Raw genomic sequence first — 16,814 nt, forward strand, 5'->3', positions numbered from 1 at the left:
TGTCTGCCCCCTGGTGGTCAGTGCACGTCATAGCGACTGGTCAACTGGTCAACTGTCTGCTTCCTGATGGTCAGCGCTCACAGCAAGCAGTTGAGTGGTGTTAGCATATCATTAGCATATTATGCTTTGATTGGTTGAACGGCCGACCAGTTGAGCACACACTTAGCACATCAGGCTTTTATTATTAAGGGTAATTCACACATAATATAATTTGTTTATGGATGCAGTAGCCTGTCATCTCGCTGAAGGTCTAAATGTTATAGGTTTTTGTCTTTTTCTTAAATTTTCTCCTTCCATTTCCCCTTGTTTCCTCCAAGTTCATTTTTTGTTTTGTTTTGTTCTCTATTTTACATTTGAGAGATTTTTCCTTAAATATTTGGTCCTATTTAAATAGTACCTGTTCCTATTTTAAGGGAAAATGCTAAAAAAGCTGATTATAAGCTTTCTATACACATATAGGGCTGGTTGACTGCTGGATTTTATTTGGGACCTCCAGACGTTTTTATCTTTAGCTTTTCCCCATTGTCTGGTCCATTTCTTAAGAGAAAAAAAAAATCTCCTGTTCTCAGAACTATAAGCCTAGGAGTTAAGTTATTAAAGAGGGCCAGGGGTCTTACAATCTCTCTCTTCAGAACTATAACCGCACCCTTAAGTCATCCTGGTTGTCCCTGAGTCTAGACTCTTTAGGATGAACAGTCACAGGAAGGGCTTGGGAGACAATCTGGCAGTTCAGTAACTTTAAATTTAGACTTTTCTGTTTTAAGCACACGTGCACCTGTATTTTCAGGAATACCTGGTATTCTAATCCCTATGCATTTCTAGACAAAAAATAGCCTTCTTAAGGTCTTCATCCAATGCTATCGTTGAAGCTAATGTTGGCAACTAATTCATTTTCTAGCTTTCAAATTTTAATTGCCATTATCTCCTCTTCCACTTTTTTTTTTTTTTTTTTACATTTTTTGTGGGCAGGAAATGCTTCTGTGTTTACCCTTTCCATCATTTTAGAGGTGTTTTGGGAAGAAGCTGCAATAAGCACTGGTTTACAGTTTGCCATGTTTAAGTGAAAGTCCTCTTTTGCTGCTTTATCTTTTTGTATTTATCCTTGTATGAGTGGTTAGTATTGGTATTTAACCCTTTGCACTTGCTTGCTTTTTTTCTCAATTCCTTTATTCTACTCAGGATTTAATTTTTTAAATGCCCCAGATTTTACAAAGCGTGGCAGTAGGATAAAAAACTGGAGTTTCTTTTCATACAAACTTATTTATTTGGATTTTTTTTATATTTCAAATTATTGATACATTCAATACAATTCGACATACGAGCTGCTACCGATGCTAACCGTGTCGAGTCACACTCGACATCCGAGTGCAAAAAGTTAATATAATATCAGGGTATGTGAGATCTATATTGTCACTGATTAAGAAACTTCCTCCATGGCTTAAAGACAGAGAGGGCAAACTGATACAACCACTATCCTACTTTCTACTGTTTTGCTGTTCTTTAATATTCATAAAGTAAACTGACATAGGACAATGTGAAGCAGACCACAGTTATTTCTCTAGCTAAAAATAACTAGTTACAATAACCCTCAGAGCACACTGCTTCTATAGCTTTTCCTACTCAGTCCTTCTAGTACTGACTTCACATTCTATGGCAAAGCAACATTCCTTACCTACTTCCAGTCACATTGCTGAGAATTATAGTCTCTGAGTTAGTGCAAAAAAGAGAGTTATTAATAGGGATGTTTAAGTAGGAGGGCTCCCTTTCCTCTAGTCATGAAATAGGTACAGTGCTGGGAAAGGCACAAAAATCTTCTATGGTCTTGGTCTTTATGTGGCTCTGTTTTTCTACCATAGGTCTTCATAGATTATTAAGAAACTGGAAATAGCTCCTGGTAGCTAAGGATCAATTAAGGGCAAAGACCAGTAGACTTTAAAATGTTAGTACTACCCGTTCTCTAGAATGTACCATCAAATAATGGCTTCATGTGTCATTGTTAATCCACCAAGGAAGACAGGTGCCATAAATTCTTGCTCCTCTGCTCTTTAAATCCAAGGCCTTACAGCAGTGGTTCCCAGACTTAGGTTTGCATCAGAACCACCTACAGGACTTGTTAAAAGATAGACTGCTGGGTGCTGCCCTCAGTTCCTGAATTGGCAGATCTGAAGTGGAACCAGAGAATCTGCATTTCTAACAAGTTCTCAAGATGATGCTGTTGATGCTTGCCTAGAGGCTACACTCTGTAAACTGCACTAGAATAATTTAAGGAGCAGCTATCATTAACATTTTGCTGACCAGTTATTTCAAGCAAGATGGTTACTTTTCTTTTAGTAGTTTTGGGAACCCATGGTTCTCCCTTATTATTCCACAGACCAGTGTTTTGTTCTTCAATAATAGTTTGGCTGTAGATACTCTTGATGTAGTAATTATCTTGGTAAATATGATGCCAAGAACCAAGAAGAGGTTGTAAGATAAGATAATAGAATCTGTTGTAACTTTTTGTACACTGAGTGGCCAGATTATGATGATCTCTGAATGCATAATAATCTGGCCACTCAGTGTGTGTGTGTGTGTGTGTGTGTGTGTGTGTGTGTGTGTGTGTGTGTGTTTTAGAGGCCCGGTGCATGAATTCATGCATGGGTGGGGTCTGGCCAACCTGGCCAGAGGGAGGGGACATGGGTGGTTGGCCGGCCTGCCTTCTGGTTGAACTCCTGGTCAAGGGGACAATTTGCATATTAGCCTTTTATTATATAGGATATACATTGAGTGGCCAGATTATTATGCGTTCAGAGATCATAATAACCTGGCCACGCAGTGTATATACTACTGGCCCGGTGCACGAAATTTGTGCACGGAGGGGAAGGGGGTTCACTCAGCCCAGCCTGCACCCTCTCCAATCGGTTTAGGCCCGATCCCACTAAACCAGCAGTCGGACATCCCTCTCGCAATCTGGGACCACTGGCTCCTAATGGCTAAGCTACCTTCCTGCCTGCCTGATTACCCCTAACTGCCTCTGCCTACCTGATTGCCCCTAAACATTCTGCCAGCCTGCCTGATCGCCCCTAACTCCCTCTGCCTGCCTGCCTGATCACCCCTAACTGCCCTCCCCTGCTGGCCTGATCTCGCCCCCAATGGGCCTCCCCCGCCGGCCTGATCTTGCCACCAACGGCCATTCCCTGCCAGCCTGATTGCCCCTAAATGCCTCTGCCTGCCTGATCACCCTTAACTGCCCTCCTCTGCAAGCCTGATCTCGCCCCCACTGCCCTCCCCCGCAGGCCTGACCTCGCCCCCAACTGCCCTCCTCTGCTGGTCAAAAGCTCCGCCTCCTAGGCAGCCACTGACTCCTCACACTTCACCCAGATCTGGTTCTGATTGGTCGGTTTCTATGCCAATCAGCATCTCTGGGCCTATCAATGGGGCCTGATCAGAAAGGCAGGGCTGCCCTAACTGGTTTAGCTCAGTGGATAGAGAATCGGCCTGTGGACTGCAGGGTCCCAGGTTCGATTCTGGTCAAGGGCATGTACCTTGGTTGCGGGCACATCCCCAGTGGGGGGTGTGCAAGAGGCAGCTGACTGATGTTTCTAACTCTCTATCCCTCTCCCTCCTCTCTGTAAAAAAAATCAATAAAATATATTTAAAAAAAGAAAAAAGAAAAAAGAAAAAGAAAGGCAGGGCTGATCAGTAGCCCCGGTGGAGGCCTGGAGAGAAATGGAGGCGCAGCTGCTGGCCCGGCCAGGAGAGAAAGAGAGAGGCAAGTGCTGATCAACAGCTGCCAAACAGGCTACAGATCAGACCCTGCTTCTCTTCAGGCCTCTCTCCGGGCCTGATTTACAGCCCCCTCAGCAGTCAGTGCTGGGTCACTGTGCCTGCAGCAGCAGGCAGTCAGTGCTAGGTTGCCACGGCAACCCAACACTGACTGCAGGACTGACTTCTGGTTGGTCAAGCCTCCGGTCCTGACGGACCCAAGGTTTTTATATATTAGGATTTCAAAGTTGCAAAAATAGCCACTCTCACTTTCATAAAGTATCCTTACTAAAATTCCATAAATTATTATTTTTGCTGGATTGTAGGTCTTGAATCTGATGCGTCCTCTCCATGGAATCATTGCTTCATCGAGTGGTAACTGCTGTTTTGATATGTTAAGGGTAATTCACACATCATATAATTTATGGATGCAGTAGCCTGTCATCTCGCTGAAGGTCTAAATGCTGGCAGGGTATGTAAAGACTTAAATTTCAAAATAAAGTGATCAAAAAGAGGTCTGACTATGTAAAGATGGTCTGTGTTACATGTTGTTTGTGAATTATTGTTTAGATGGAAGAATGTAAGTACTTGCTCAAACCTCTTTCCAGTCATCATTTTGGAAATATGGTGATTCAAGTAAAGAATCGGTTGAACAGTAATCTTTTCATTCTAGCTTCTTCGTTAGTCCCATCAATATAATTAAACCAAGAAACATCTTTATGTCCATATTTGTAATGTCGTTCCATGGTGAAGTTTTAGCAGAGGTTTTGTGGTATTTTCCCATTTGGTGATGGTATAAATTGGTTTGAGAAATTATGAAATCGAAAAAAATCTTATAAAAAAATAAACTGGTTACATCACTTATACTTTGTGAGTCTTCAAATTAAACAGTTACACTTGAAATACCGTATTTGTATAATCCTCCAAGGCTGGTAAAATGTCTTTTCCTGTCCATTATTCTTTAGAATCACTTTCACTTTTGGATACTAACCATCACATTTCTCTTTTGCCTTTGTGGTGTCTATTTTCCCATTTGATGATGGTATAAATTGGTTTGAGAAATAATGAAATCGAAAAAAATGTCAGACTCATTACTATCTTCCCACAAAGTACTATCTTCCAACTGACTTCCAAAGTCACTTGGCCAATTAAACAAAGTGTTTGCATATAAATCACTCAAACGTTCTTCTCTGCCTCGACATATCTTTTTTTAAAAACTTTTGCCATAATAAAAGGATGGAAAGAATTAGAGGTATTGCTCCTCATGTCTCTGGAAATACTGACTGACAAGTTGAGAAAAAGACACAGGTTAACTTGTGACAGGTCAGCAATGTTCAGACACAGAAACACAAATATACTCAGGACTGGTCAGCAGGGGGTTAATTTTGCATTGCCAGGAAAAGTGCCAACTAAATAAAAAAATTCTATATAAATTTTGTCAATAGAAATAACATGGTGGTCCCAAACTTCATACCCCTTATAGCATTGGCATTTTCTGTTTCCTCTTTCACTGATTTCCATTTTGATCTTTATTCTTTTCTCTACTTCATGTTTGATTTGCTCTTTGTTTTCTAACTTCTTGAGGTGGAAATAGAGATTTTATATTTTTATTGCTTTCTAATATATATACTTAAAAGCTATAAACTTTCTACTAAGAACTGCTTTAGGTATAACCCATACATTTTAGTGTTTTCATTTTCATTCAGTTCAAGATTTTTAAAATTGTCCTTGTGATAGCTCTTTGATCCATGGCTTAGAAAGGTACTGCCTAATTTCCAAATATTTGGGGACTTTCCAGATTTTTTCCTGTTACTGATTTCTAATCTAATCCCACTGTTTCCAGAGAACAAACTTGTGATTTCAATCTTTTTATATTTTCTGAAACTTTGTTTCTATGACCTAGTATATGGTCTATCCTAAATAATGGTCTATGCTGCTCGACAAGAATGTGTATACTGCAGTCATTGGGTATAGTGTTTTACACATGTTAGGTCTAGTTGGTTAATAGTCCTTGTCTTAGCTCAAACTGCTATAAAAAAATCCACCATATACTGAGTGATTGAAACAACAAACATTCATTTCTCACAGATCTGGAGGCAAAGAAGTCTAAAATCAAGGTGCCAGCAGATTTGGTATCTGGTGAGAATTCACTTTCTGGTTCATAGACAGCTGTCTCTTCCTCTTTATCCCCTTATACTAGCACTAATCCCAGCATGATGACTACATGCAAACCTAGTTACCTCTCACATCTCCAAATAATGTAACATTGGCGATTAGGCTATATAACATGAATTTTTTGTGGGGGGTTGGGGGTGAACACAAACATTCAGTCTATAACATTGTTATTCAATATTCTATATTTTTGCTGATTTTTGGTCTAGTTGGTCTATTAGTTGCTGATAAAGGAGTACTGAATTATAATTGTTGAATTATTTCTCTTTTCAAGTATGTCACTTTTCCATCACACCTTTTTAGGATCCACTGTTAAGTGTATATACATTTATGAATATTATATATTTCAAATGTCTTGATCCTTTTAACATTAGGAAATATTCCTCTTAATCTCTAGTAATATTTTCCCTCTTAAATTCTATTTGTCTGATATTAATATAGCCACTCCAATTCACTATGGTTACTATTTTCATGGTATATTTCCCCCCTCCTTTTCCTTTCAACCTATTTATGGCTTTAAATCTAAAATTATTGTTTGTAAAAAAATATTTTTATTGCTTTCAGAGAGGAAGGGAGAGGGAGAGATAGATAGAAACATCAATGATGAGAAAGAATCATTGATGGGCTGCCTCCTGCACATCCCCTACTGGGGAACAAGCCTGCAACCTGGGCATGTGCCCTGACTGGGAATCCAACAGGGACCTTCTGGTTCACAGGTTGACATGCAACCTCTGAGCCACACTGGCTGGGCTAAAATGATTTTCTTATAGACAGTATATAGTTGAATCTTACTTTTTAAATTGTCTGATAATCAATGCATTATGATTGGCATGGTTAGCCTATTCACAATATGTAAGGTAATTATTAATATGACTGAATTCATGCCTGCCATTTTGCTATTTGTTTTAATATGTCTTATTGTTCCTTTTTTTCTCCTTTACTGCTTTCATTTATATTAAGCAAACATTTTTGGAGTCTCATTTTAATTCCTGTGTTAACTTTTTTTGCTAATTTTTTTCAAGTGGCATTACAATATGCATCTTTAATTTACCACCATCTACTTCAGGTTAATACTGGCTTAATTTCATTAAATTATGCAACTTTGCTCCAATATAGCTCTGTTTTTTTGTGCTGTTACTGTCATAAACATTAAGTCCTCACTTAGCAGTTGATAATCAACTTTAAGCAAAATGATGCATAACAGCCCTAGCTGTCTGGCTCAGTGGATAGAGCATCAGCCTGTGGACAAAAGGGTCCAGGGTTCGATTCCGGTCAAGTGCACGTACCTTGGTTGTAGGCTCCTCCCTGGCCCGGGCCCTGGTCGGGGCTCATGCAGGAGGCAACCAATCGATGTGTTTCCCTCACATCAATGTTTCTCTCTGTCTTTCCCTCTCTCTTCCACTCTCCCTAAAAATCAATGGAAAAATATTCTCAGGTGAGGATTAACAACAACAACAAAATGATGCATAACAAATTTTTACTATAGGCTAATTGATATAAACAAGAGTTAAGGTTTTACTTCATCTCATCAATATTATAATGAAATATTGGACAAAATTTGTATTTGAGGATCTGCTGTAATTCTATAAATGTTATAACAATAGTATTACAATAATCTCTTTAAATAACCTAATATTTTAAAAAATAAAATAAGTGGGGAAAAAATGCAAACACAGTCTTTTACATTTACCCACATATTTAGCATTTACAATACTCCTCAGTACTTCTTATGAATTCTAGTTATCACCTGGTATCATTTTCTTTTGGCCCAAAGCTCTTCCTTTATTATTTCTGATAGGGAAGATCTGCCAGCAGTGGATACTCTCAGTTTTTGTTTATCTGGGAATGTCTTATTCCAGCTTCATTTCTGAAGGATAGTTTTGCTGGATATAAAATTCTTGGTTCAATTTTTTCCCTTTCAGCACTCTGAATATCATTCCACTGCTTTCTGGCCTCTACTATCGCTTATGAGCCATTACCATATTATTTATTTATTTTTAACACGATGATTTGTTTTGCTCCTTTCAAGATTTTTTCTTTCAGCAGTTTGATTATGATATATCTAGATGTGGTTCTCTTTGTGTGCTCTTACTTGGTATTCTTGGAACTGTAGGTTAATGTTTATATCAAATTTGAGACATTTTCAGCCATTATGTATTCAAATACTTTTCTCCCCCCTTCTTTCTCTCCTCTCCTCTGAGACTCCAATGATGAACAACATAGACTGATGAACAAGAACAGACCCAGAAACAAGGAGGCATCGACCGGACTGTCGGGCCTCAGAGGGAGGGTAGGGGAAGGGGGGAAGAGACCAACCAAAGGACTTGTGTGCATGCATACGAGCCTAACCAATGGTTAAGGACAACAAGGGGGTGGGGGCATCCGTGGGGAGGGGTGTGGGATGGGAATGGGGGGATGAGGACAAATATGTGACACCTTAATCAATAAAGAAATTAAAAAAAAAAAAAGACACATGACAAGAAGGGCTGCTCCTAAGTCTGTACAGCTAACAACCAACGAATGATTTAGGTGGTGATTGTACTCAAGTACTCAAACCTGTAAGGATTCAACCTCTAATGATTTATCTGTATTCAGTCTGATATGTCTTATGTCTTTATGAAAGTGTGGCTTGGGGACTACATTCAAAATTGTAGCCAACTTTCAAGTATCACTTGCATTTTGATTTACATCCACTTCTCATATTTCCCTTGCACATGCATAGTTTTCCAATCATCTAAGCCTGTGTGGAGAACTTATTTCACCCCTTCTACAGCTAATATTCCTCAACCCCTTTGTCATTTTGGACTAGTAAAGCCGTATATTTACCCCATTCATTTTTGCATCAATCACTTTTTGCTGGCAAAGACAGAGACCCTCCTCACCCCCTCAATTGCCATCCTAAATGAGTTCATCCCCTCTGACAGCAAAACTGCTGGATTTTGCAGCTAGCCCTGTGCTGGTAAAATTATTATTCTCACCAACCAGGTTCCTTTCTCTTCTTTTTTGCATATGCCATTGCTTATAAAAATTTGTTTAAATCAACTTAATTTGTTTGTTTTTTTTGCCTGGGTGGGGGGAAACAGAGCAGATTTGATGCTAAATACTAGTATAACTCTTAGGAAGTCATATATTCAAGGTATCTATGTGACTTGAACTTTATCAGCAATGAACACATTTCTAATAAAAGCTCCCACTGTCAAAATATTTCTAACTTATGACAAGTGACTCGAAGTAATATTTTAGATTGGTACAATTAAAATTTTAAAAATTCCTTCTAGTTATCAGGTTCAGTCAAAATACCCTCTACTTATCTGGCCTAGAGTCTGTATGAGAAGACCCATATTGCTGAATAATGGGGCTAGAAAGCTGAGAGTGCTTTCTAGTCCTAGCTGGGCCCCTTAGGTTTTTATCTACAAATAGTATTAATCTCCCACACTTGTGAATTAATTGACTATGTTTCTGAAATATCAGGATAATAGCTGTGTCACATGTAACTTCCAATCTTTTTCTAGTCTGATGACCAAATTGATATTGATAAAAAACATTTCCATCTTACCATGTCTATTTTGAAAGTGTCAACACCTTGAGTCTTCATTTATTCAAACAGGACTCTACTCCACAGCTAATTATAAGGCAAGCCAGAAAATAGTATAGTATATTTCTTGATATTAAAGAAACTAACCTCTTTTTTCTTCTTCTCGTTTTAGTTTATCTTCCTCTATTTCTTTTGGTAATTTTTCCTTTTTCTCTTTCTCCACATCATTATGCAAATGCTTTGTAGTATAGCTGAGTGCTGGTGAAAGAAGAATCTCTCCATTTTTGCAGAGTTCATCACGAATTTTAATGAAAAACTGCTGAAGCTCTACTGCATCTTCATATATTTCAGAATCTGTCCTATAACAACATCAAGAGTATCTATTGACATACAAGCTGCTTCTTTTAAACACCCCAATTACATATTAAATTCTATCAAATGCTTCTATAATGTTAATTGATATAATGGTACTTCTGCAAAGTTCTAAGAAGGTTATCTCCTTAAAATTCGTTAGAACAGAACTTGATAAGTCCTTTTTCATTGGTAAGCCTCATGCCCACCAGTTTCCTTTTCATGAAGGCTTGCTCCTTGCACAACTCCTATAAAAGGAAAGGCCTCGTACAGTTTTGGGGTAGAAGGGAAACATGGCATATGCACCAGTTGATTTTGACAACAGAAGGAGGCTACCAAAATCAAGAACTATACTAAGCTTCTATATCATGTGCAACGCTGACTTGCATCTAACCTTTGGATTAATTTTTACTTTCTCTTAATTGAGGGACCAACGCGTTACATAAAGTGTTGACAAAAGATTTAGGCAATGTCTCTTTTCTTCCTTTTTGGATTTGCATATCATAGTTGCCTAGGTTGGTATGACTCAGAGAATATTTGACTTAAATTGTAAAGTCATGCGGGATCCTATAATAGTTCAAGGTCAATGTTCATTTAATTTCCCAGAAATAACCATATAATTCTTGGGAACCATCAGAGGCAACAGAGAGATGGAAAAAATTATGTCATATTGAAAACTTTTAAAAGTCTTTAAATGAGAGGGCTAGGCAAAATAAGTTCAGAATTTGTACTGGTAGGCATTTTACTATTTCAATTTACTGTGGTCTGAGGAAGGCCTAAATCTCTCTATATAAAGGCCCAGCGACTGGAACAGCGGAACAACCAGAATGACCGGTGGCTATGACATGCACTGCAGCAGCCAACCAGCCTGATTCGGGCCCCGATCGGCTCCCAACACCCCAACTGGAAGTGGGGCCAGCCAGCCAACCACCTGTGGCCCCTCCCCACTGCTGGCCGGGCCCGATGGGGTCCCATGAAGGCGGGCTGGCTGGACCCCACCTGTGCATGAATTTGTGCACCGGGCCTCGTGTATAACTATATTAAGTAAGAATACCAGGGTCTGAAAAAAGTATTCACAAAGGTAACCACAGACAAAGTCTTAGCAACAGTTTTAATAGACATTCTTTCTGGTCAGGCGAGTGTGGCCTGCTGACACCCACTACCAGAGCATCAGGCTTTAGCAAAGCTCCCCCTGCCCCGCTTCTCTTCATCAGAAAAGATGAAATGGCAAAAAATCTCAAAATACTACCAATAACAACCAAAATGGATGTTTCCAGAAAGTTTTTATAACTCTTCGCACATTTTAGAAATGCTAATACTTGTAGGGAAAGCAGTAAGAATAAAACTGACCAATGAAGGAAACTCCTACAACACTATTTTGATGCTTGTTTTCTGAATAGAAATATCTGAAGACTGTTCACTAGAAATTAAAAATCATTTTATAATAGCTTACAATTTTAAATATAAAATTAAAACACTTTTGGTAATCAATGTTACAATGAAAAAAAGGGGCAAATTTATAATTCCATCATGTCATGTGGTTTAGTAATGGATATTCCTTTTTGTTGTTAATCCTCATCTGAGGATATTTTTCAATTGACTTTTTTAGAGAGAGAAAGGGAGGGGGAGAGACAGAGAGACATTGATGTGAGAGAGACACATCGATTGGCTGCCTCCTGCATGAGCCCTGACCAGGGCCGGGGATTGAGCCTGCAACCCAGGCATGTGCCCTTGACCAGAATCAAACCTGAATCTGGGACCCTTCAGTAAGCAGGCCAACACTCTATCCACTGAGCCAAACTGACAAGGGCTGGATGTTTCCTTACAGAGCCTTTAAACATCGGACATATCCTTTCTATTTTATTTATTTAAACAAAATAATATGAAGAATCTGTTAATCTAAGAGGCTAGGTATTCCCTGAATGTGCAATAACAAAATCTCAAAATGAAAAAAGAAATAACTCTTATTACACATAATTGATGGGTAATCCTTACAGATATGTCAGACCTGCAATGGAGTCAGAACACTTACTTAATCCTGGACTATTGCCAGCAGATTAGGAAAGTTGAGGCCAACTGGCAGGAGTCAGCACTGTGCTATTACTGAATACTTCTGATAGACAAACTACTGTCATCTGAGTGCACTTTTCTATGCCTCTGTTCAGATCCCTTCTATTTCAGGGTATGAAGTCCTAGGTGATGTGATGTTGGGAGCAGTGGTGGATAAGGATAAGTGTGAACATAAAAATCTACTGCATATGAACTTCATTAAATTCATGAACTTAATATTTTTGGGACATCTATCTTCATGACTGGCAATATAGTAAATAAAGCCATGGTTTATTATCATTCACTAAACTGATGATACATCTCCATCTCAGCAGCATGGGTTTCCCCACCCCCCTTTTATTTTTTTCTATCATCATTTATCCTCCCTATACTACCCTTTCCCACCTCCACTCACCCAGTGTAGGTTTTTATTTATTTAAACACACACACACACACACACACACACACACACACACACACACACACACACATCTATACTAATAAAAGGGTAATAGGCTAATTAGACCAGAAGTCTTATGGACTTGCTTCCTGACAGGCCCAGGCGAAGCTGCCCGCGGTCCCGGGGAAAGCCAGCCCGGGTCCCAGGGGCCTTCGGCCAGCCAGAGGGAGGGAAGCCTGGGTCCCAGGTACAGGGGCCAAGGTAGAGACGGTTAGGGGTGATCAGGCTGGCAGGGGAGCAGTTAGGGGTGATGAGGCAGGTAGGCAAGCAGTTAGGAGCCAGCGGTCCCAGATTACAAGAGGGATCCCCTGCAAGATGGGGCCTAAACCAGCAGTCGGACATCCCCTGAGGGGTCCCGGATTGGGAAGGGTGCAGGCAGGGCTGAGGGACCTGCCCACCCCCCATGCACAAATTTCATGCACTGGGCCTCTAGTACATATATAAAAGCCTACGCGACTATCCGACCATCCGATAGCTATGATGCGCACTGACCACCAGGGAACAGATGCTCAACGCAGGAGTGGAAACCACAGGCATGGAAACATGAAACAGGACTGATGAATCTCAGAAAGAAGGGGGAAGAGGGGAGGGCGGGAAGAGATTAACCAAAGATATTTTATGCATACTAGAGGCCAGGTGCACAGATTTGTGCACCAGTAGGGTCCCTTGGCCTGGACTGTGGGGATCAGGCTGAAACTGGCTCTCTGACATCCCCCAAGGGGCCCCAGATTGCGAGAGGGCGCAGGCCAGGCTGAGAGACCCCACCGGTGCACGAATCTGTGCACTGGGCCTCTAGTGTGTGTATGTGTATCTAACAAAAGAATAATATGCAAATTAGCCATCACTATCTAACAAAAGAATAATATGCAAATTAGCCATCACTCCGCTACACCCACAAGCCATGCCCACAAGCCAATCAGGAGCGAGTATGCAAATTAACCCAACCAAGACGGCTGCGGCCACCGAGAGAGCAGTAGGCTTGCGTTTTCCCGGCAATGGAGGAAGCCAAGCTTTCCTCACACCCTGTCGGGCCCAGGCCTCCACTCAAGGCTAGAAAGTTTCAATTATAGAAGATAAATAAATCCCAACAAAAATTGGGGCAGCCGCGGAGCTGGAGAGAGCAGGAGGCTTGGGTTGCCCCCAGCAATGGAGGAAGCCAAGCTCCTGCAGCCCTGGCCTGCCTTGACCTCCACTACAAAGTTTCAATTATAGAAGATAAATAAATCCCAGATACCAGGGCCTCCACTTGGGTCTCTGGGGAGCATGGCCGGCCTGCAAACCACCACAGGAACCCTCACCCAGGCCGCCCCACGCACCAAGGGAACCCCCACCCTGATCTCGGACATCCTTCAGGGCAAACCAGCTGGCCCCCACCTGTGCACCATGCCTCTATCCTATATAATAAAAGAGTAATATGCAAATTGACCACCACTCCAATACACAAGATGGCTGCCCCCATGTGGACACAAGTTGGCCACCACAAGATGGCCAGCAGGGGAGGACAGTTGGGAGGGACCAGGCCTGCAAGGGAGGGCAGTTGGGGGCGATCAAGCCTGCAGGGGAAGGCAGTAAGGGGTGACCAGGCTGGCAGAGGAGGGAAATTGGGGGCAACCGGGCCTGCAGGGAAGGGCAGTTGGGGGAGACCCAGGACTGTAGGGGAGAGCAGTTGGGGGGGACCAGGCCTGCAGGGGAGGGCAGTTAGGGGTGACCAGGCCTGCAGGGGAGGGCAATTAGGGGTGACCAGGCCTGCAGGGGAGGGCAGTTAGGGGCAAACAGGCTGGCAGGGGAGCAGTTAGGCATCAATAAGGCTGGCAGGGGAGTGGTTAGGGGGTGATCAGGCTGGCAGGCAGAAGCGGTTAGGGGCAATCAGGAAGGCAGGCAGGCAAGCAGTTGGGAGCCAGCAGTCCTGGATTGTGAGAGGAATCCCAGATTTGAGAGGGTGCAGGCTGGGCTGAGGGACACCCCCTCAAACCCCTCCTCCCCCGTGCACAAATTTCATGCACTGGGCCTCTAGTATGTGTGTGTGTGTGTGTGTGTGTGTGTGTGTGTGTGTGTTTATTTATTTATTTCAGAGAAGAAGGGAGAGGGAGAGATAGAAACATCAATCGTAAGAGAGAATCATGGATTGGCTGCCTCCAGCACGCCCCCCACCGGGGATTGAGCACGCAACCTGGGCATGTGCCCTGATGGGGAATCAAACCCTGACCTTCTGGTTTACAGCTTGATGCTCAAATCCTGAGCCAGAATGTCCGGGCAGCATGAGTTTTTCTTAAGTACTGTGTATGATATTCATTCCTCATGTTTTACAACAAAGCTCTGGGCATGAGAGTGAAACGGATCACTTTCTTATATAAATAAACCTTAGACTCTATCTACCAGGCTTCAAAAGCAAGCATCAGTCACATCAACAGGAGAATGAAAAAAAACCTCATTTCCTTGGGATACAAATCTGATTAATTCTTAAAATAAATCATGTTACCTATATAAGATAAATTGCTAATAATCTAAGAGACAAATGTACTTTGAAAGACTCACAGAACTAACACCAAGATATAATGGGGATGTGGTAGAGAGTGACTTTAGACTTACAGACTAAACTAAACTGAGAACAAGAACAGAAGTCAGAAGTCTAAACTCCATGAAAGCAGGGTTTGTCTGTTTTGTCCACTGGTGTATCCCATGCATTCAGATAATGCTCCTAACTGATAGCCACTCGATAAACATTTGTTGAATAAAAATAATTGACAAACGCAGATTTGACTGCAAAATGCATTTGCTTGCGCGCACACACACACACACACACACCCACACCCTCCCCCACCCTTGGTCTTCCTCTTTATTTCTATTTCCACTGCTGAAGAATAAGGACCATTTCCTAAATGGGTCACTCCAGGGCCTCTCCAATCTGAACCCACCTCCACCTGTTCCTTGAACACACCATATTCCTTTCCTAACCCTATGCCATCACTCATACCACTTGTCCTATGTGAATCTCACCCATGCTTCCATTTTTTCTGATGTCTCAAGTCTTTTTAGAACTCTAGTGCAGAGTTCCTTACTGCATCATCTTTACTAAATATCCATTTGTTATATGTTGTCTCATGCCTGGAATTATTTTTCCCTAAGCATAGGTCCTATCACAATCGTCAGACTTCAAGTTCTTAGTGCATACAGCTGCTCAAGTCTTATCATTCATGGCTGTGCTCCATGACTGGTGTCTTGGGGACTGTCTCAGTCCTAGCCCTCTACAGTGGGTAACAAAATGAGCCACCACACTTACTAGTTATGTGGCTTTGGGCAACTTCTCTCTGTGCACTTATTTTTTTTTTTAATGTTTTTATTGATTTTAGAGAGAAAGGAATGGAGTGGGATGGAGAGAGAGAAACATCAAGTGGCTGCCTACAACGTGAGTATGTGCCCCAACCCAAGAATCAAACTGGTGATCTCTTGGTTCATGGGTCAACGCTCAACCACTGATCCACATGGGCCACGCTGTGCATTTCTATTTCACATGCAAACTAGGAAGATTATCACCTACCTAGAATGGCTATACTAGAGATTATCTAGAATTTGCAGATTATTTACATAACGTGCTTACCATGGTGATTTACAAAGAATAGGTGCTAAACAGGAACAGCAAACATTACTATTAATTTTTCTTTCAAGACCCAAAACAAATGCAGGCTTCACAAACTCCTCAGAAGGAATTACCCCATGGCAACTGCCTAAAAGTCCAATTCTCAGCATGATAGACTGTAAGCTCTAAGAAGGTAGGGTCTGTATCTTTAACTTTTTATATTCCTCCAAGTGACTCCGAGAGCATAAAGAAGACACACTGTAATTGCTGAATTAAAATTGTTTTAACAGTCGAGCATACTATTGTTGGGTGGCAAAAATGTATGACAAATCAAAATTAAAAGGGAATTTAAGCTTGATGGAAATTTAATTGCTTCTTTTAGAACATTTAATGTCAGCAGAAGGCACTTAAAGTTAGAAATCTGAGATTAAAAAAAGAAAAAAAAAGAAAGTACTGCCCTGGACAGTTTGGCTCAGTGGACAGAGTGTCGGCCTGCAGATCGAAGGGTCCTGGGTTTGATTCCAGTCAAGGGCATATACCTCAGTTGCAGACTCCTTCCTGGCCTGGGCCTTGGTCAGGGCTCATGCAGGAGACAACCAATCAATGTTTCTCTCACAATGATATTTATGTCTTTCCCTCTCTCTAAAAAACCAATGGAAAAACATCCTCCAGTGAGGATCAAAAAGAAAAAAAAAGTCCTTTTAGGTACTTGAAATGGTGACCAAATTTAAATCAGTTTAATCTCAGATCAATACCTTAGAACAATTTTAATTTATTTAAAATATACTTGAATAGAAATCAACCTTCAAAAGAAAACCATATAATGATTTCTAATTACAAAATTTATCCTTTAAAAAAATATTTTGTGATCTAAACCGGTTTGGCTCAGTGGATAGAGAATCAATCCGTGGACTGAAGGGTCCCAG

The 16,814-nt window shown here is 41.1% G+C and overlaps 1 protein-coding gene across 1 annotated transcript in view; it reads right to left on the bottom strand.

The window, feature by feature from the left end:
- The window catches only part of PBRM1 (polybromo 1), a 140,359-nt gene that overhangs the window by 57,443 nt on the left and 66,102 nt on the right, over positions 1–16,814 (bottom strand). The window contains exon 20 of the mRNA XM_008151491.3: positions 9,599–9,810. Within this exon, the coding sequence (XP_008149713.3) occupies positions 9,599–9,810 (212 nt within the window). The remainder of the gene's footprint in view (positions 1–9,598; positions 9,811–16,814) is intronic.

The sequence above is a fragment of the Eptesicus fuscus genome, chromosome 18 (genome assembly GCF_027574615.1).
Source record: "Eptesicus fuscus isolate TK198812 chromosome 18, DD_ASM_mEF_20220401, whole genome shotgun sequence".
Lineage (NCBI taxonomy): Eukaryota > Metazoa > Chordata > Mammalia > Chiroptera > Vespertilionidae > Eptesicus > Eptesicus fuscus.